The sequence below is a fragment of the Zonotrichia albicollis genome, chromosome 2, assembly GCF_047830755.1.
Source record: "Zonotrichia albicollis isolate bZonAlb1 chromosome 2, bZonAlb1.hap1, whole genome shotgun sequence".
In the NCBI taxonomy this organism is placed as follows: Eukaryota; Metazoa; Chordata; class Aves; order Passeriformes; family Passerellidae; genus Zonotrichia; species Zonotrichia albicollis.
Window position 1 is genome coordinate 16,743,238 of NC_133820.1, and position 21,437 is coordinate 16,764,674.

Here is a 21,437-nt window from a genome sequence, read left to right on the forward strand (position 1 = left end):
GCTCTAGCCAATGCTGTTATATGCAATCTGTTCCAGAACTTGTCACATTCACATGAGTGACTGTGAGCTTTTCTGAGCTAGATGTCTTAATTTTCACATAAGTGAAAATACTTATTCATGTATTTAAACATTTTTTTTCTAGGCACCCACTATTTCCCTTGTTAGCACTATTATTTGAAAAATGTGAACAATCTACACAAGGCTCAGAAGGCACAACTTCTGCCAGTTTTGATGTAGATATTGAAAACTTCGTGAGGAAGCAGGAGAAGGAAGGAAAACCCTTTTTCTGTGAAGATCCAGAAACTGATACTTTGGTAAGTATTGGCTGTTTCTTTCATTTCTGAAACAACCATCACATTTGTAGCTTCTCCTAATTTCTGATCTCAACTGGTCCTTGTAGTTTCTCCTCACATTTTTCTGCCTGTGAGAGATTCTTCTTTATGTTAATGATTAAAAACATTTTTTAAAATTTCTTCTGACCCCTTTTCCCTTTTATCTGTTAATTTACTTTGGGCTCTTCACAGTTGTTTCCTGTTCTCAGCTGACATGAATGTATTGGAGAAAAACAGAAATAAATCTTTTCCATAGCCAGACTGACTCTGCAAATTAATTTTAGAGTGTTGGGTGTTTAACATATTTATCAAAAACACGTAATTGAGGTAATTTTTCTCCAATTTTATTTAAATCATGCTTCACCTAGTTGATGTGAGGGAAGAGCTGTTAAAAGATGATCTTAGAAAGTCTTTACCATATATAATTTTTTCTTTCATGTCATTAATTCCTTTAAGCTTTCTGAAAGTCATTCCTGTGATGAAGCTGTGATTTCTCTGTTTTGAATATACCTGCCTTCAATATTTTACTCAAAAATGAGAGTTAGTTCTGTTCTGCATGAAGCAAGTCTGCTGACTTGTTAAGCCTCAGGTTATTTTCTTCATTTGTAACTCTCAGAATCCAACACAAAATCACTGTTTTCCCATATTTCTCTAATCCATATTTCTCTAATTTCAGAAGCACATCTGAGGTCCAATAGCTGGAATGTGGTAGCTGTGGCTCAGTGGATGAGGAAAGAACAGTTCTGGTGGTTTATCTTGATTTTTGAGGTCTCTTGCAATGTTCTCATAGACAAACTGACAAGACAGGGATGAGATAAATGAGCAGTGAGGTGGACTGAAAAATGAGTGAACCCCTGGGCTCAAGGGGTTCTGGTCAGCAGCAGGAAATCCCGTTGAGGGCTCCCATAAGTGTTGTTCTCCAGGGACTGATTGTGGAACCAGAACTGTGTAACATCCCCATTGCTGACTGGGCTGATGGGGCAGGCTGAGCCCTCAGCTGGGCTGCAGGTGCTGCAAAACTGGGAGAGGGGGCTGATGCACACATGGCTCTGCCACCATTCAGGGATACTTCATTGCTTTTGGACAAGCAGAAAAATGGGAACCTCATGGAATTCAGCAAAAAGTCCTAATAGGGGAAAAAGACAGACTGACTCATCAGGGCAAGAGGAAATGGGAATGAACTTACCCAGGAATGGGTATGAAGCACAGGAGGCTCCATTAAACATTTTTTACTGTGAGGGTGATTGAATCCTGCCCTATAGATCCCCTGAGCCCCATAGATCCTGAAATCCTGCCTCATAGATTCCTACTGCCCCATAGATCCTGCCCTACAGATCCTGTCCTATAGATCCTGCCCTATAGATTCCCTATGCTCCATAGATCCTGTCTGCCCCATAGATCCTGAAATCCTGCCTCATAGAGTCCTTCTCCCCATCTCTGGGGCAGAAGGAATCCCAGAGGGTTGTGGAGTCTCCATCCTTGGAGACATTCAAACTCAGCTGGACATGACCTGAGGAACCTGCCCTTCCTGACCTTGCTTTGAGCAGGGGGGGTGGATTAAACCATCTCCAGAGGTCCCTTCCAACCTCAGCCAATTCCAATTCTGTGGCTTCTGTGAGCCTTCAAAGATTGGTCTTCCAAAGATCCTGCTTGCCTTGGCCTGTTCCCTGTGCTTTTGGTCCTATATAAACACTCTCAGATCCAGCTTGCTTTGGTTGTAGCTGGGTCTGGTGTGTTCAAAAAGTCCTTCCTGTCATTGACCTGTTTATGGTTTCAGTTGTGGCTCTAGTGACAAAGTCTTTTGGATTATGTGGTGTTCTCCTTTGCTGATGGGCTGCACAAACCTGGCTGGTTTTGCTTGAAGTGGGTGAGGAATTGTTTATGTCCAGGATTCCATGGCTGCTGAGGTCAGTAGTGGCTTTAACTGGAACCACATTGCAAAATCCAAAATCCTTGGCATTGAGCTCCTGTCCTGTGGTCGTATTGTGAGCTGTGACTTTCTGTTACTGGATACCAATGAAATCTGAGTGCAGCTTGTCCTCTGCCTGTCCTGGAGGCTGGGAGCTCTGAACAGCTGACATTCTGACAGGCTCTCATTTGGTGTGGGGCTGTAAGCACAAACTTCTCTGAAGTTGTGAACTAGCATGGCTTTCAGTCTCTTTTCAGCTTGAATTATTGGTGCTTGCCACAGGGAAGGTTGTAGACAGGCAGTTTTTCTGCCTCCTCACATATATATATTTTTGTAGAGATTAAAAAGTATGTTTAGTAGCAAGAAACACTGTTGTGCACATTTGTTCAATCTTCTGCTCATGCTGTCCTTCCCTTTTTAACCCTAATGTTAATTCAACCATTCATGTGAAAGGAGAAGCTGTTAATACTGATAATTAGACTGTGCTAGAAGGGTGGAGCAGAGTCAAACAAATAAGGTGTAAATGTTTGCTCAGTAGGATCAACTCGGGGCCAGAGCTAAACTGACATGAACTGAGCATCACAACACTAAAGAGCCAAAATCAAGTCCTATCTGAGAGTCACAGGCCTGTTACACTAAGGAAATTGGGCAGCTGTTTCATTTCTTTTTCCTTTTACCCCTTTGAGATGTGGCATGTAGAACTCAGCCAGACTGCAGTTTCTGTGACAGAGCTTCAACTGACAGCTCCAAAGCAGCAGAATATAATTCTTCATGAATTCTCGAGAATATAATAATGTTCCATGCTGCCTGTGGGCTAATTAAGTAGATAACAGAAATTAGGAAGGGTCACAGATAGTGATTGTAGGGTCACTTACAGTCCTGGCAATGTTCCACATTGTGCACTCACTTGAAGTGCCTTGAATACTCCACAAGAGGAGTTTGGAGTTCATCCAGAGGAGCACAGAATGTTAATCTGGGTGGCACAGGCATTAGATCAGTTTGACCAGAAAGGAAGTTCATTAAGAGCAGTGGATGCTTGTTCCAATTTGAGCAGCTCTTACTAAGCTATGGTCTAGATTATCTTGTTACTTTGGTATTATGATTCCCATTCTAAATTAATTGGTGGCTTCCTGCTTTAGTATTAAAAAGTATTTCAGCATCCACCTGAAACTTAGTTTTGAGGATACTCATAAATTGCTAAATTGCCTGTAAACCAGCTTTCAAACCCTTGTTACTATCCAGTTGGAGGGATTCTGTTCTGGGGATTCTGTTCTTCCCAGTTAAGCTCTCCAACAACATCAGTTGGTGTTCCTGAATCAGCAGGGCAAAGGATCATAGTCAGACCAGGAGAATTGTTACCAGGCCTTTTTAGGAGAATTGTTACCAGGTCTTTTTTACTTCTGTAGGGTCTCCCCCAGGTCTGGGTGCAATCCTGGGCCATGTGCTCTGGGATGATCCTGTGGTTCATCCTGCAGATCTCTTGTTTTCAAATCCTGTGGGAAGGAATTGGAAGCTGAAGGTTGTGCTTGTGTTCTTAGTAGTCTGGAAATGTGCTTTCCTAGAGCTTCAACTTCCTCCATATCTTCTTGGAATGTCATTTGTATCCCCTTAGTCCTTTTTCCAAGCATCAGTGTCAGAAGATGTGTGTTTGCTGTCAGTAAGCAGATTTTGGTGCTCTCTGTTGCTACTTTGTGGAAGTGAGCTCAGCTTACCCACATAACTTGGAGTATCACCTTTTCCCCTTACCCTTTGCTATCCCTGCCTCATTTTTACAGAGAAAACAGATCCTGGAATGAACCAACTGCTCTTTGTTCTCTGTCAGTCTCATTTTGTGCATAGGACATCCACAAATTTAAGAATTTGTTCAGCATGGGTGCTTGCAGAGAGTTTTTTTAGACCTTTCACAGATTATTTTATGTTTGAAGACATTCATTGCTTAACACTTTTGTGTTTCTCACTGCTAACCCAGACACTGCAGAAATACCACATTGCCTCAGGATGGTTCCTGCCTCTCTGTTCAGAGTGAACTCTACCCACACATGGATGGATTTTTTCATTTCTCCACATTCATAGGACCACAGGATGGTTTGGGCTGCCCTAAAAGCTCAGGAGGTTTCTAGTCCAACCTCCTGCACAGAGTAGGGTCAGCTGTGAAGCCAGAGCAGGTTACTTATGGCTTTGTCAAGTCTAGACACAATCCAAAACAAGGGCTGTTAAATCTACTCTCCCTTTTGTATTTGAACAGGACACTGCCCTTTTTGAAGACCCCTGAGTTTTTTGTTTCGTTTGGGGTAAGGATTTTTGGTTCAGTACCCTCTTCTCAATTCTCTTAATTCTTAGTTGTGCCTGGAACCTCACTTGTAGAGGTGAAGCCAGCTGGTGTCATTTGGATATTGACTGACCAAGCCTTTCTGAAAAGTTTTTTTTGCTGTTTTAATGTGCAGAACTGTCCCCTAAACCTCTAGTTACACCTTTTCTAGCTATGCCTCATAGCTGAGGACTCAAAATAGAGGAGTGAGGTTTTTAAATCACAACAAGTAAAATCAGAATAGCTTTTCTCCCAGAGTTTGTGTTCTTCCACTGAAAATCTGAATTGCTGCAGGAGGATTTGGGTCAGGGAGGTAGGTAAACTGTGAATGTATATATTTTAATTGGTTTTTTTGCAAATGAAGAGTCATTTGAGTGAGATGATGTGTCAGTAAATGGAGATTTTTTCATGTATGTTGCCTCCATGTGCAGTTGATGTGCTCTGAAATCCACACAGAGCTGTGTCTGTGTTTTACATCAGCACAGGTGGGCTGGGGATCACAGCTGAGGCAGTTTGTGCTGTGTCTGTGCCTTTGCACCACGGGCTTGAGGCACTGCAGGCAGGACACAGGCACAACCTAGAGCATATTTAGGCTAAAGATAGCCTAAATTTCTTAAATTTGGAGACATATTTTTATATGAATAGGCTCCTGATAGCAAGAACTGGAAGTTTTTCAATAACTTTTTTTTCTCTAATAGTTTACCATTATCTTTATTTACAGCAATTTCAACAATAGTGGAATGTGTCCCTGCTCATGGTAGGGGTTGGAACAGGATGATCTTTAAGGTCTCTCCCAACCCAAACCATTCTAGGATTGTGTGAATATACACAAACCTCATGGTTACTTCATCTTCATCCATTTCTCTGAAGTGATACTCCAGTTTTATTGCTACAGCTGAAAAGACTGAATCAGTTATAAAATGTCATTTTTCTGTGGCATATTCTATGCAGTAGCACTGAATGAAATATTACTGCTTCTGTGACCTGTCTGAAAATACTTCTTTGTATTACCTTTGTCCAACTTGAGTTATTTTATCAGGAGTTCTTGATTTTTGTAGTTTTAAGGGAAAAGTGAACTTCTGCTGACATTAAGTTTTGTCCACCTGTGCTGCAAGACAGCAGGAGCCATATGGCTACAATTAATGTAGCTGTAAATGAATTAATAAGTCCTGGTGACAGGCATGGCATATTTACAAAGTTTTGTTTTCCTCCTAACCACAGCAGCACAGCTTCCTGCAGGAGCAGTGTGATGGAGAGGGGCCCTTCAGAAACCTGAGTAGTGTTACTGACTCTGGGTTTGTGGGTAATTCTGACTTTAATTCAATTTTCACCTCAAGTATCAACCATCAATTTTCAACTAAGCCTAAGCTGAAGAAAGGACTTTCATTTTTCCTCCAAGCACATGCTGATAAATAAACAGTAAAAATTTGGCTAATGTTTAAAAAACACAACTCTCTTGACTGAGCAAAAATATACTAAACTCTATTATGGTCAAATATTATGTGTCCAAAAACATATTTTGTTACCTCAGTTTTAGCTGAATCTTTAAAGCACTAACTAATATGATGAGCAATTTGTTGATCAGTCACACATGAAGAATTTTCTATTTTAACCTTTTGGTTCTGAAACAGAGACAGAATTTCTTGAAACACAGATGACCTTTGTTTTGTGTTAAAATTTAGTCACATTTGCATGATTTAACTTTGTTGTGTTTAAAGGTGCTTAAGCACAGTTTAAAAAGCAACCTGGGCTGGGTTAGAAAGTCACTGGTTTGTGTCTCAGTGCTGGGTCACTGCACTCAGTGTTTCAAAGGCTTTCAGTGTCATAGGTCACAAGAGTTACCAGATATTAATTTGGGTCAAATCTACAGTACAGGTGTTTCTGCAGCTGTTTTTTGAAAGATTTATTTTTTTCTTTTTATCCCTGAGAATAATATTTTTTTTAATAATTTCATTTCTTAATTTTTTCATCTTGTTTATTTAAACACACAGTTGTCTACACTGAGTGTCCTAGAACCTTTTGCTGAAATAAACAGGGAAAATATCTGTCTCAATGAAAGCTAAAATGTCATGATGGAGATGGGAGCACACTCAAAAGTTTTCTTGATCTCCTTTGGATGACTTGAGCAAAGACATATTCAACTCCCAGTTGGCTTCTTGAGTTGGAAGTTAAGATAGATTTATAATAGGTTTAATAGTTTGGAGGGTATAATTTCTGTTCACTGGGTCAGAGCTCTGCCCAGGTAAATAAGCCCTGTTATTTATTGGTGGACCCCTGTTATTTATTATATGGTAGACAGATTTTTCCAAATAATTGTAAATTCAAGCTCTGCACAATGCTTTAAAATTGCAACTGTTCATTTTCATGAATCTGAAGGATATTTGTCTCAGAGATCCAGCACAGCACAGAAATGTTGGGGGTGGCATGTTGTATAAAAAATAATTACTTTGCTGGTGTGTTGTGTACATATTTGAATGTCCTGGATTTCCTGCTGCTGTTGGACCATCTGGATTTGGTTTTAGCTTCTGATCTTCTGCCATGACCCTTACAATCACCTAAGCTATTTTTGTGCAGTATGTAATACCATTGGTTATCCAGGCTTACAGTGCTTTTCTCACAGTGAGCATGACAAGTATTCTCCTCACATCCATATCTCCTGTACTTGCATTTTAGCTTAAACATGGATTATTTTTTTTTGATTTGGTTTAGTGCTTTGTATTTAATGTTTTGTATTTCAGAATCAGTTTCCTCCCCTGAAAGTTCTTACAAGATTTTACCTTAGAGTTGTTCATCTTTGTCATACAATCACAGAGGAACTTAAAAGCTGTAGCACTGAAGAACTGTTTGATTACTTTAAGCTTTGTTGGCTAAATCTGGGACCTCTATTCTAATTTTATTGAAAAATAAAAGCTTTCTTCCTCCAGCAATCTGTGGGACAAATTTATGCTTAATCACAGGAGTGCCTTCTTTCTCACTGTATCTCCAAACTTTCTGGTTTCCTTGTGTCAGGGTGGAGCTGAACCTGGTGTTTCTGATTTATAGAGCTCCAGAGAGAACTGCTGCTGGCCAAGCCTGTCCAGCCCTGCCTTCCAAACCATTCCTGGGGATGGGATTGCTTTCCATCACTTGCGCTCCTGTGTGGTCTGTGCCCCAGAGGTGTAGGAGGGGGTTAAAGACCACATGGACATCCAGGCTCCTCCTGTGCCCTGTGACACCTCAGCTGCTCTGTCTTCCTGATGTGTCACACATGACAAAAATCAATTTGCTGTCCTGTTCTGTTTCCCCTGTGTTCTCTTTCCTTGTATTCTTTCACATTCCAGGATTTAGCAATTAGAACCTCTGCTTTAATTGGGTGATCTTCGTTACTGGCAAGCACTGTTTGCTTAAATCTCACATTAAATATTTTTTTAAGGAACAATTGTTTTGTTTCTGATTTTTTTTTCCAATTCTCTCCCTCAGATGGTAAAAGCAATCCAAGTTCTTCGAATCCATCTGCTGGAGCTGGAAAAGGTCAATGAACTCTGCAAGGATTTCTGCAGTCGTTACATTGCCTGCCTGAAGACAAAAATGAATAGTGAAACTCTATTAAGTGGAGAGCCTGGAAGTCCTTACTCACCTGTGCAATCTCAGGTGTGTTTCCAATGCTGTTCAGTGGATTTTTGCTTAGATTTCCTTAGGAAGTTACAGCTATGCTTCTTTTGCTATCAGTTTGCAAACAGAGTTTCTGCAGTTTCCTGTATTCTCTGAAATTCGGTATTAAGAGTAGATAGAGTTTTTTGTTTGTTTGGGTTTTGTTTTGGTTTTTGTTGGTTTTTTATTTGTTTTGTTTTTGGGTTTGGGATGGTTTTTTGCGGGGGGGGGGTTTGTGCTACTGCTCAATGGACAAATTTGTTGAAATGTGCCACAGCACAGAGTCAATTTTTTATTATCAGTCTTCCTTTTATGATTTTCTCTCAGTTCAGCAAGTGGAGATATTCAGAATAGCCTGGATTTGTTATTTGGTTGGAAGGAGGTTAGGAAACAGAAAAAACAAAGAAGAAAAATTTTGCTTGTTAAGGCCTCCTTAGTCTGCCTCCTTCATTAAAACATTGAGATGACTGATGCACTTCATGCACAACCTGTATTCTGGAATAAATAGACAATATCTGATGGATTAAAGTTGCAATGTTGCATTTTCTGTATTAAATAGAGCACAATTAATAGGTCATGGTTGATGTTTTTGCTGTCAGATGCTGCAGAGTGAGCCCTGCCACCCCAGTACCCATCTGTGAATTACTCATGTATCTGATGCTCTGCATTAAAAAAAAAGCCTCAATGACTTTTAAACGTCACTTTCTGGACTCCTTTTAAAGGTTTTGATGTCTGGAAGTGTGGAAAGGAGATTCTAAAATCAGGCAAAAAAAAGCTTTAAAAATGTTTTTTTCTGTATATCTCTTACAGTTTTCTGTAGAGATATGAGGGACCCATTTTGCATTTGCTATCGAAAGAGATTATTCATACATACTAAGGAAATGTGTAAGAGTTTGCATGTGCAAGGTTGAGTAAGGGCTATCTTGAGCAGAATAAAACATATTGAATATTTAATACATTATGTTCAAATTGAAGGAATTGAGGTAATAACTAAAATTCTAAAGTTTTGATGCTTGTAATAAGAGCATCAAGGGTCATTTCATTTGTCCTTTTTCCCTCTTGCCTTTGGAAACTGTTTCTTATTCTTTACATACCTAGAACTAAAATTTCTCAAAATTGTTTTACATCTTTTCTAGCAGTTGCTTTCATGAGGGTTTTCAAAGGTAATGGTTAGTGATAATGAGGAAGTTAATGTAGGTAATGATGAACCCCTAATGGAGTATTTTTCTCTTTGAAGGTAATCCTGTGATTAAACTCCAAACATATTTTAGAGCCAAAAATACCTAAAACAAATTACACAAACACAAGCATGCTTGATCTCTTTACATGAAAATAAAAATTTAAAAAATGTAAGCAACTAATTATTTTATTTTTCTAGCAAATTCCAAGTGCCATTGCAGGCACACTCAGTCCCCAAGGGATCGTGGTGCCAGCATCAGCATTGCAGCAGGGAAATGTAACTATGGCAACAGTAGCAGGTATGACACACTAAAAACAACTGGCACCTTGCTCTTCATCTTGATTTACCTTGTGGTTGTTGCAAAAACTACACAAATACTTGAAAAAGTGTGATTTAATACCTGAAAAGTTGTAGTAGTACAGTCAAGTGCTTTACTGGTTTATGAATGTTTGTTTAATTTATATGTTTTCCAAGTATGTCTATGGGAGTGGCAGTTACATATATAATATTAAGAGATCTTAATGTGCAACACTACATTTGTTAAATTTTCACAGACTGTGATGTTTGACTTCTTTTTGCCTTTAAAAAGAAGAATTCTATTTCACAAAAACATGCATTACCTAAACCATTGCACTTGTTGGTTGCCTCCTGCTCCTTGGAGTTTGGAACCACACACCTACTGTAAAATCCTTCATGTCCTTTTATATGGAAATTACATTTGAGATTAAGTGTTTAGTCTTGCTTCTCATTAAGGTTTCAAATCAAACCCAGCTGCCCTAAGAACTGGCCACACTGAGGTGTGATTTTGGTGTTGAGACCCTTGTTGGTTGATGACTTAGCTCACTTAAAACAACATGAAAAATTCTTTTATAGCCTGATAATCATGGCATTTTCCTTTGAAAATAGATTTAGAATGCCCAAAATACAGAGAAATAGAATCAGATTTTGTACAGTGTTTTGTGAATGGATGTAAATTTTAGTGTGCAAAGAGCACATCTTGCCTGATGACTAGAAAAAAATAATTAATATATTATTAAAGTCTTGTATGGTGTGCAGTGGTGCTGTGTTTAAAGAAAATAATACTTGAAGGGGTTTTTCCTGCCCATAATCTGTGTTTCTGTTTTGCTTCCAGGGGGGACAGTGTATCAGCCAGTCACTGTGGTCACTCCACAAGGACAGGTGGTGACACAAGCACTGTCACCTGGCACTATTCGCATCCAGAACTCTCAGGTTTGTTCCACAAGCTCCACACAATGGTGATCTGGTTGGAAATGCATCTCAGGGGGTTTGGGAGTTTTGATTTAAATTTGACACACTGCCAGAAGGAGCTCTGTGTACACACAGACTAATTAATTGTAAATTGGTGCAGCCACTGCTGTGGGAGGTACAGGTTGTAGGAAATGTCATAAGATCCTCCTTGCCACAACAGCTCATCAGAGTTCCTACCTTTTAATTGTGTTCTTTTACTGATGCCAGAAGAGTTATAGGTACATGAAATAAAAGAAAAAAACCAAAACAACAAACTAAAATTTAAAAAGAAACCCATCTCTAAACCCAATCAACAACAACAAAGAAAACCCAAATAAAAACAAACAAGCAAGCATACCAAAACAAACAGCCAAAATCAATCAAACAAAATCAAAAACAAACAAACAAACCAAACAAAACAAAGACAGACAAACCCCACACCAATGCAAACCCAAAACCCCTCTGAATTAAATGAATACTTTTTCAATGATTATAACTTTTCTAATCATTGAACTTTGTTTATGGCTGGATAGATTTCATGTATTACATTAAGGTGCCTCACTACTATTTTGAGAAATTTGACTTTTTATTACAATGGCAACCAATAGAACTGTGAAGCTGTATTGCAGAGCTTAACCCTCAAAATATTTAATTGAGACTCTGGGAGATCCTAATTTTGTCCCTTTATAACCTAAAATATAAGTGCCAGCACTCTTTTGTTGGAGGCTCTTAAGAGTTGATCTGAAGAGTTCAAAGAAACAACTAAAGAAAAAGAAACATGAAAACTTGACCATCTTCTGGTATAGAAAACCTTGCTGGCTTTCTCTGGAAGTGGTAAACCAAATCTTCCTGGAATCTGGATTTAATTAGAAATGTGAATGAGGAGCTCCCATCTCCCCAGCATAAAATCTGTTGGTAATCACTGACTCACTGGCTTCTTTTCCCCCCTTTTCTGGCCTTCCAACCAAAAAAGTGTGCACAGAGTGTTCTTTGAATTGGCAGGAGAATATCTGTACTCAGCCATGTCCCCCCCTAGAACACAGACAGCTCTGTCCTCACACACCTCTCAGAAAGAAATGTGTAAAATTACACTCCTGGACTGAAGGGATTTGGAAAAATTGAGGATTTTTTACCTTAAATGAAAAAAAAAAAATATTGAGAGAAAAATAATCCCTCTAGCCTATAAATAAAAAGGGAGTTGACCTCCTGTATGCATCTGTGACTACTCTTGATGTTAGTTGGAGTCTCCAAACCCACCTATGCAGAGGTCACTAATTGAAAATCCTTCTTTAGTGTTTCAGAATGCTGTGGAGGTAGGGAAAAGCACTGTAGAAAAGCTATTGAAAGTTCATTATAAAGCTTCCATATGCAAGCAGGTTATTTAGAATGTAAGACATTACTTTGGAAATTAAAATGTGCTCCAGATATATATTTGTAGTAATTTGATAGCCTAAACCTTGTTTAAAACTAATTTCCTACATATTGATTGGCTTAAGAAATTGCTCCAATTTGTCTGGAAAACCTGATTTAGAATTATTTTGGTTACAATTGTCTGAAATAGAATCTTATAGGACAGCACATAAATTGTGCTGTTTCTTTCTATTTCTGCATAAGCATTTAAGAATATATTCCCAAACATTCAGATAACCAATGTGCAAATGATTTGATGAATCCATAGGAAGTGAAAAACAAAGATAAAGAAATATGAATATTTAGGAAGTAGTATGAGTGTTGTAAAGTGAATTATAGGTTCTGCTGTATGGATCTTAATGCTCTTTGTGAATTTAATGCATTTATTTAGCAGGACCTTTAGCATCTTTTTTTTGCAACTGCAGCATAATAATTAATTTTAATTTATCCTTCATTTAAGTCTTAAATCAGTAATATTTTACAGCTTCCATAGTTGTTTATGTTTGCACACAGTGAGTATATTCAAGATATTCAAGCCTAATTTCTTTTCATTCCTTCTATAAATGAGTTTTCATTTATTTATACAGAACTGCCATGACTATGTTAACTGCTTTATTTCTCCTAAAATTAAATGTGCAGCTCCAGTTGCAATTAAACCAAGATCTAGGCATCTTGCATCAAGATGATGGCTCATCAAAAAACAAGAGAGGAGTTCTTCCCAAGCACGCTACAAATGTGATGAGATCTTGGCTTTTTCAGCACATAGGGGTAAGGACTGAGCATGGGCAGTTTTTTATGTAGCTCTTTCTTGTGGTCTCTTACAATTTTTCTTCATAAACAAGGTGAATTTATTCTGTTGTCAGTTATGGAATCTCAGTTCAGCTTTCCCTGGAGTCATTTGGAGTAGTTCCACAGTCTAATGCTGGTTGGCTTTTAGTATTGTTTTAATAAATATGTTACATTTGTACTGCATGGTCTCAATAAGTGCTTTTACAAGGAGCCTTTCTTCATTTCATTTGTTGAGAACTTAATACTCTCTACACCCTGTTTTGTGGCACAAGGAAAAGTAATTCCACCTGTATTTTGCAGTGTTTTAGGGGTATTTCACATTTTCTGTCTTTATCTCCTTTCCAGTCCTTCTGATGTGTACCAAGCATGTCTATCTGCTTGTGCTTTCAATTGGCCTCCCTTTGCATGAATACTCTGAAAGGATAAATGGCTCCCAGGCTATTTCAATGCTGACTTGATTGATATTTTGCCTTTTACAACTGGTTTGCAGCAGAGAATGGATCCAGGGAAGCTGCATGTGCACTTCTTGTGTTACATGCCCTGTCCTCATCTGCTTAGAGCAGCTTTATTTAACTCCAGTGCTCCTTTATTTAACTGAGTGCTCCTCACTTCTCTCATATGACACTGCCCTGGCCAGCAGAACTAATCAGAGCTGCTCACATGCTGTGCTGCCCAGGGATCACGCTCTTTAATAAAGACTGTCAGCCATGAGAAGCTTTTTCTTCTGAATTACACAGCAGCAGCTTCATGGTGCCACAGACACTCTCAAGGATAAAATCAGTTTTTGTGTAGTGAAGCACTCTTTGTTGAATTATTTTTGTCTATAAAAGTTTGGGAGGTTTTCTAAGGTTTGTGTTTTAATGAGTCAGGTGGCCTTAATCCATCCTTTTTAATCAGATGTAATAAAGGAGATCTTATTTTTGATGAGGAGATGAAAAACAAGCTTATGCCTTTTTTGTTTGCTTTTCTGGCCTCTGTAGCATCCATATCCAACAGAGGATGAGAAGAAGCAGATTGCAGCACAAACAAATCTGACACTACTCCAGGTTAACAATTGGTAAGAACAAAACCCTTAATATCTGTCCTTGTCTCCATGTGCTTACTGCTCAGAAATAGTGAGGAGGATAACTTGGACATCTGGAGTTGAACTTAAATATTCTACATATGTTACAAAACATGTATAGAAGAGAGATCTGTGCGCTGGCACACAAGCACATTATTTTTATAAGGTATAATAATACTCATGCCATTTAAATTATATAAGGACTCCAGAAAACATTGCAGCATTATTGGGTTCTGTTCCAGTGCTGAGCAAGATGGAAGTACTCTCATGTCTCTTCTGCAAGTAAAGAAGTTGAAGTCTAAAGGCATTTTTAGTGGCCTGGTGGCTGCAGGTGTTTAAGTTACTGTTAGCAGATTCTGTTCTGTATCAAGGGATGCTCTCTCTGAATGGAGAGGCAGTTCCTCAGCTCCACCAGTTCATGGTTCAGCAGGTTTTGTCATGTCTTATCTTTCCTGGAGGTGTAAGATAAGACACCTGCCCTGCAGAAGAGAGGAGGGAAGGTGCTGACACATGTCCTGTTCTCCTTGTGGCATCAGTTCCTAAAATTGCTGCAGCAAAGTCCCACTGGGATCTGCCTCAGATTTCAAAGAGGACACTGGCTGCGAGGCTCTGAAGGGGTCCAGGGGGGAAATAGCCAAGATAGTGACAGAACACTGGTTCCAAAAGTGGAACAGGGTGGCTGTGCCTGTGTGACATGTGGCCATGGAGCTCTGTGCTGGGATCTGACTGCTGTCTTTGCAGAGCATTCTGTTACAACTTAGGAACCTGCCAGCTGCACCTGATTTCCTCCCATTGCAGGTAAACTTGGGACCTGGATGTATCTTTTTATATTTTTTTGAAGATGATATCTTCAGTCACAACTCCCTGCCATAGCTCACTGTGTTGAAATTGTTTCAGTATTTTCTTGTTCACTAACAGAAAGGGTAAGGACAGCAATTAGCATGCTAAAGTAAGCAAGTGAAAATCAGAGAACTGAAATGAACCAGGACAGATCTGACAAATGCGTTTGCTGTCATCTCCTGGATCAGGAGCCCTTGGAAAGGCAGGGAGCCTGTGGAATAAGTAATGCAGAAGCTTAAGGGAGTAAATGAAACCAGACCAAACAGAGCAGGTTAGGCAGGGGCTAGACTTTAGGTGAACCCTAATGAGAGGAGTATCAGCTTTCTGAGCTGGGCTGTCAGCAGGTTTTCTGGTGCTTAGTTTTTAATAAGATCCTGAAGGGTACATACATCTGTTGTGCTGTCTGGAGATTTTTTCCTTCTGAGGTGGGGGGAAAATGCTGTTAGTGCAAAAGGATAGAAGTGCTTTCTTAGCTGGTTTGCCAAAATTGAAGGATGCTGATGTTCTAGGAGTGGTTTTACACTTTAAAAAGAATGTGAAGCCCAGCTGATAGAAGATTTCATATTCCTAATTTTATTTTTCCTGCTGCATACTTTGTGAATGTGAGAGACACGGAATTTACAGCCAACTGATCCTAATTCACCTTGCCCTCGATTGCATTTAGGTTTATCAATGCTAGAAGGCGAATTCTTCAGCCAATGCTGGATTCCAGTTGTTCTGAAACTCCAAAAACAAAGAAGAAAACAGCCCAGAACCGACCAGTGCAGAGGTTCTGGCCTGACTCCATTGCCTCAGGAGTTGCTCAGCAGCAATCGAACGAGCTCACGATGTCAGATGGTGAGGAGAGCTGCCTGAACATGGATCACAAAGTTATTCCTCTCTGACAGGGAAAGGGAGGGTTTGATGCCTGTGCTGGGAGGGAAACTTCTGGATATTTCAGTATAAACGTGGTTTTAATCTGGGAAAGCATAACAGAAATGTATGACTTTTTTCCTCTTTTTAACACTTTTCTGTGGTTTAAGCAAGGGTATTGTATTGGATGGAATTCATGTTGAGAAACTTGCTTTTGTTTCAAAAGTTATGAAATGACAGAATAAAAGATGTAAAACTGAGATGTACAGCTGAGTTCTCTCTGTGTGCACATCAGGAGTGTCCTGTTGGATGAGCAGCACTGGGCTGCAGCTCCATGGCTGAGCAGCTGCAATTCCACATCTGCCTCACAATGAGAGGCAGAAAAATATCACAGAACCTCCACAGGCTTTGACTGAAGTAACTTCCTCAGTGTCAGATCAAACAAAAAGATTTCATTTAAGCAAGATAAATAACTGCTTTAATGCCAGGATCATCTTTTCTGTCCTGCTGCTTGGTGCTTTATTCTTTCCAGTTTGTAACAAATTTTCCCTCAGCCTCTGTGGTGGTGTTTACAGGGGTTTCAGGATGAGGGAAGAGATGAGGATCTGACTCCATGTTTCAGAAGGCTGATTTATTATTTTATCATATATATTATATTAAAACTATACTAAAAGAATAGAAGAAAAGATTACATCAGAAAGCTAGCTAAGAATAGAAAAAGAATGATAACAAAATCACTCAGCTTTTATGACTGACTGAGACAGTCTGGACAGTTAGACTGTGATTGGCCATTAATTAGAAACAACCACATGAGACCAATCACAGATCCACCTGTTGCATCCCACAGCAGCAGATAATAATTGTTTACATTTTGTTTCTGAAGCTTCTCAGCTTCTCAAAAGAAAAAATCTTAAAGATTTTTCATTAAACATGTCTGTGACAAACCTCTGCTGGATCTGACAACCGCTTTATCTATTGAAGTTACCTTAAATCTGAACCTTTTGAATTTTGAACATTTTGAACCTTGAATCTGCCCTTTTTCTGCAAGGAATTAAGCTGGAATACTTTGCAGAAATGGCCTTGTGGTGACTTGACTGGAGACCTGCTGTAGTGGGTGTCCATAAGACAGATTTAAGATTCACAACACAAAAGTTTAAGATTCCCGACCAACCTAATTCTGACATTTCCTGACATTTAACTATTTGACAACCAGACCAAACAAAGCAGGTTAGGCAGGGGCTAGACTTTAGGTGAACCCTAACGAGAGAAGTATCAGCTTTCTGAGCTGGGCTGTCAGCAGGTTTTCTGGTGCTTAGTTTTTAATAAGATCCTGAAGGGTACATACATCTGTTGTGCTGTCTGGAGATTTTTTCCTTCTGAGGTGGGGGAAAAATGCTGTTAGTGCAAAAGGATAGAAACAATTTATCTTCTATTTTAGTATAGTTCCTTGAGTTTCTGTGTTGGGTAACTGTTGATTAAAGATAATTAGTTCTGTGGTAGCCATTGATTAGCAAAAAGCCCCATAAACAGAAGGCCAGAGCGGTGCTGAAGTGCTGTGGTTGTGCCTCCTGCAGGTGCTGTCGTGACCATCACAGCCCCAGTGAACATGAACGTGGACAGTCTGCAGTCCCTGTCCTCGGACGGCGCCACGCTGGCGGTGCAGCAGGTGATGATGGGCGGGCAGAGCGAGGACGAGTCCGTGGACAGCGGCGACGACGACGGCGGCGACCTCTCGACAGCCAACATCGGCGGGCTGGTCCTGGACAACAGCGACTCTCTGCAGTAGGAACCAGAGAGCCTGGAGGAAAAAAACACTTAGGAAAAAGAATGGACTGACTGACTGACTTTTTATAGTTTGCACAGCAAACATTTTACACAAGTTTTATTTCTAATATGTTTTATATGTAGATATAGAAGGGTGCACTTTTTTGTATTTCATAGTAAGCTTAAAGAGTGTTTTTGCAGGTGCAGCAACTTCTTTCAAATGTCTTTTGGTTTGGTTTTTTTTTTGTTGTTTTTTTGTTTATTTTCCTTTCCTTATTTCAGAAAATTATATCTAGTAATATAAAGAACCACGTAAGCACCCCTTTGTTCTCTGAATTGGAAGTGCTGCAGTTTCTGATGAATTATGCAGTTTCAATTAGTGCTGTTATTTAACACAGCTTTTGATGGGCAGGTGATGTAAATTTAAAGCATGTGACACTAGTGTGTGAAACTTGATTATTGAGTTAGATGCATATATTTGAAAGATGCTTCTGCACCTTAAAAACTGCTAGTCTGAGGTGGACAGCAACACACATAAAAAGGAACTGTTGATGTGTGATTCAGTAGAGAATGTATGGCAATTTAAATAAGTTTAGTTTCTCTCATAGTCCGTGAGCCTGTTTATCATTTGCTATAAAAACTCCTATTTTTACCTTGCTGGGGTTATTGGATAAAAAAAAAATATTTTTATAAATTCACTAGAAATTGGGATGACAACTGTATTAAGCAGGAGGAAAAAAAAATAATTTCCAGAGGGGAAAAATAAATGTTTAGTATTCCTATTTGGAAGGTCTGAAAATTGACCCAATTTAATAAACAAGCCTACAGTAGCATTCTATGATTCTCAGCTATCCCACAGTGATATACTATATTTGATAATAGCATAAGAAGGGCCCACTGTTTGATGGGATTTTGATATTGTCAAACATTGATTTATATTATGTGTAAACTAATATTCAAATTGCATAACTCTGTATCTAGACTTGTATCTGAAAATATTTGCTAAATGAATATTCAGGTAAGTAAGTTGAAATACCCACAACTTTTCCAATTATTAGAGAAATTTAACAGTTTATAGTTTGTACAACTGAATCTAAAAAAATGAAAAGTTGCCTACTATACAGTCATGAATTCTGCTATTTTATTGCATTTGAAATATTTTCCCCTAATACAAAAAGAAAAATATAACCTGGATTTATATTAAATTTCTCCAGATCTGAAGTTTACTACCAGAATATACAGCAGGCTTTGTTAGAGTAGGAAATCCTTGTGTGTCATTTAAAAAATGAAGAGCTGGTGATAAAAAACAGCTGGGTTTTGGTTTGGTTTTGTTTTGTTTTGGGATTTTTTTTTGTTGTGGTAACAGTTCATTTCTTTCATTTTCCCAAAGTTTGAAGTCTGTGATTGTCTATCCATGAACACTTGCTTTTGGAACTTTGTATTTCCCGTTGTTGAGTACAAATAAGAGACTCAAGAGCCTCATGCTATGATCAACACCCTCTTTTGTCCCTGTCCATTTGTCACAGTGTTGGCTTAGATCAAAGCCAGAATTTCCTTCTGATTTTGACCAAATCTGGGTGTGTTTCTAACATGACAGGGAGAAAGGTGGTCACCTTTAGAATCTTAAGGCACTGTATTTGAACAAAGCCCTTTGGCAGATGCAGATATTTATTGAATACCTAATTTCTGCTTCTCAGAACCCTCAGGCACTTGCTGAGGTGCCCTTGGTTCCAGGAGGATGAAGGATTGTGCTGCTGGACATGCTGAGGTGGCTGGAGGCTGCTCATGGCAGATTGTCTTCCAAGGCAAGGCTGAGTTGGTAGGAAGAAAAGCTTCAGGAGGAAATTTCAGTGGCATTGCCACACACACATGGAGGATAACAGGAGTTCCCAGTGACTGGGAGTTTTTGGTTTCTTTTTTATAGTTTTCACTCAACACAAGAGGTGTTTCTGCTCTGGCTCTCACTGACTCCTGGCTGAGGATCTTCCTTAGTTCAAGGGCTGTCATGATCTCTCCACTGGATTGGTGATGTCTAAGAGTTTGTTTTCTTCTGATTTCTCTGCTTTGCCACTCATGTGCCATGTTTGATAAACAGCACAGGAAATGAATAATGGAAGACGAATTAGGAAGGCTTTGACATAGCATGGCTATCTCAAAGGCTGCTGTCAAATCCAGTTTGACACCAAAACACTTTAAAAGACAAACCATGTAAAGATCCTGCTCCTTTGGAAGCATTCAGCCCCTACAAAAGATAGCTCAGATTACTGGAACTCAGATTCTGTATTTTTGTTTTTAGTTGTTTTTAACTCCAAGAGTGCTCCATTACCCCCACCATCTCCATTCAATAGCAGATTATATTTGTTGGTTTGTTTGGGGTTTTTATTGGAAACAACCAGGCCTCAGGGTTTGCAAACTTCTGAAAGTTTATTTTTCAGAAAGAAGCCATTTTCTAGTTTTTTTTTTTTAATTTTATTTTAAATCATTACTCCCCTCACCTTATATGCAGCAGAAGTTCTTTTCTTCCAAAACATGACCTTGTCTTCAGCAACTTTATCAACTCCTGGAGACTGAAGTTGACAGAGTTTACTGTGAAAGGGGAATATGGAATAGTTTCACTGTCAGATTAGAAACATTAAAAAAATATAGGGGCTTGAATTCCTAAAACTGAAAAGACTTCACCAGTGTAAAACTATTGCTTAACATGTGAAACTCAAATATTTTCTTTCAGTTCAGTGAGAATTCTGTAGTGGGTGTGAACTCCAGGGAAGTGCTTGTTCTTTTCATAATTTAAAAGAAGAAAAAACAAGTAGAGTACTTTGGGTTTTTTATCTTTTTTTTTTTTTTTTTTTTTTTTTTTTTTTTTTTTTTTTTGGTACATGTTTACATTAGTTAAAAAGTCTTTACAGGGGACCTGACTTTGAGTCTTTGTATAATTCCCCCTGCCCACAGTTAAAGTCATTTTCATATGCAATGGAACTAATTTGGTTTTTGAATCAATGTGATTCTTCTGCAAACACAATTATTGAAACTTTTAATTTTTATATTTTTTCACTCTAACCCAAAACAGGGTTCTCAGTCCAATTTTTTTCAATATTCCTGGAACAGGCAAGGCAATTTTCTGTTGTTTTTTATTAACTTTGGATGCATTGCAGTTCAGCAAATCGATTCCAAAACGATCAGGAGAAGTTTCTGAATGACTGTTACAAAGAAATAATCACGTCAGAAAATGCTCAGAATCAGCTCTGGCTCTGCAGAAAGTTTTCTCCATCTGGATTTTGTGTCTCAGTGGAGTCCTGCTGACCTCAGGGAAGCTCCACATGGATCCATGTCAGGCTCATTTGCCTTCTCCTGGTACCTGCTCTGTGTCAGGAATATTTGGAGAGCTCTCCTTGCCTGCACACCTGGGTCTTTTCCATGGAAACTTGGGTACGGATGAAGGGCTTGGCAGGGCAGAATTTCATGGTGACCTGGGGTGCAACAAATAAATCTTTTTTTTGATGTTCAAGATGCAGCCAGGAGGCAGACTGAGTGAGGAATCGCAGTTCCTGTGCTTCCAAAGTAGCTTTAGGTCCGTGGATATTGGAGTGGAATAGGACCACACGTGGCTCAAACCCCAACTCCTGGCCTGAGCTTGGCTCAGTTGGTCAGATTGGTGCCAGTGACACCAGGGCACAGCTCTGATCCCCACATGGGCCATTCCCTGGGGAGCTGGACTCCTTGTGGGTCCCTTCCACCTCAGATGTTCTGTGAAATAATCCATGGATTTGTTTCTGGAAGAATCACAAGTCCACCTTCCTGACTTCAGGAACTTGGTAGCCCATGGGACAAAACAAAGCCTTTCCAAGGGATGATAGTTGCACTTAAACAAAAATCCACAACACCCTGGTGTTTTGCAAAATTGGAACACATGATTTAATTGTAATTAAAGTTGATTTAACATTTTGTTTTCTGAAGCTGAGTTGTCTTGGGAGAAAAAAAAATGAATAAGTATTTGTCTATGCAAGACACAAATGTCAAAAACGTGTGAATTACCCATCTTTAGGTACTGAATTGATATTGTCTTTCTGCCTTCTGTTCCTTTGATTAGTCTCTTCAACCTTTCAGCCTTACAC

At 39.1% G+C, this 21,437-nt stretch overlaps 1 protein-coding gene across 3 annotated transcripts in view; it reads left to right on the forward strand.

The window, feature by feature from the left end:
- Positions 1-18,092, forward strand: part of PKNOX1 (PBX/knotted 1 homeobox 1) — a 36,251-nt gene extending 18,159 nt beyond the window's left edge. For all 3 annotated transcript variants that reach the window (XM_074534387.1, XM_074534393.1, XM_074534403.1), the window contains exons 5-12: positions 143-314; positions 8,009-8,179; positions 9,558-9,657; positions 10,492-10,589; positions 12,657-12,785; positions 13,787-13,863; positions 15,374-15,546; positions 17,136-18,092. In XM_074534387.1, the coding sequence (XP_074390488.1) occupies positions 143-314; positions 8,009-8,179; positions 9,558-9,657; positions 10,492-10,589; positions 12,657-12,785; positions 13,787-13,863; positions 15,374-15,546; positions 17,136-17,347 (1,132 nt within the window). In that variant the 3' untranslated portion in view covers positions 17,348-18,092. The remainder of the gene's footprint in view (positions 1-142; positions 315-8,008; positions 8,180-9,557; positions 9,658-10,491; positions 10,590-12,656; positions 12,786-13,786; positions 13,864-15,373; positions 15,547-17,135) is intronic.
- The last annotated feature ends 3,345 nt before the right edge of the window (positions 18,093-21,437 follow it).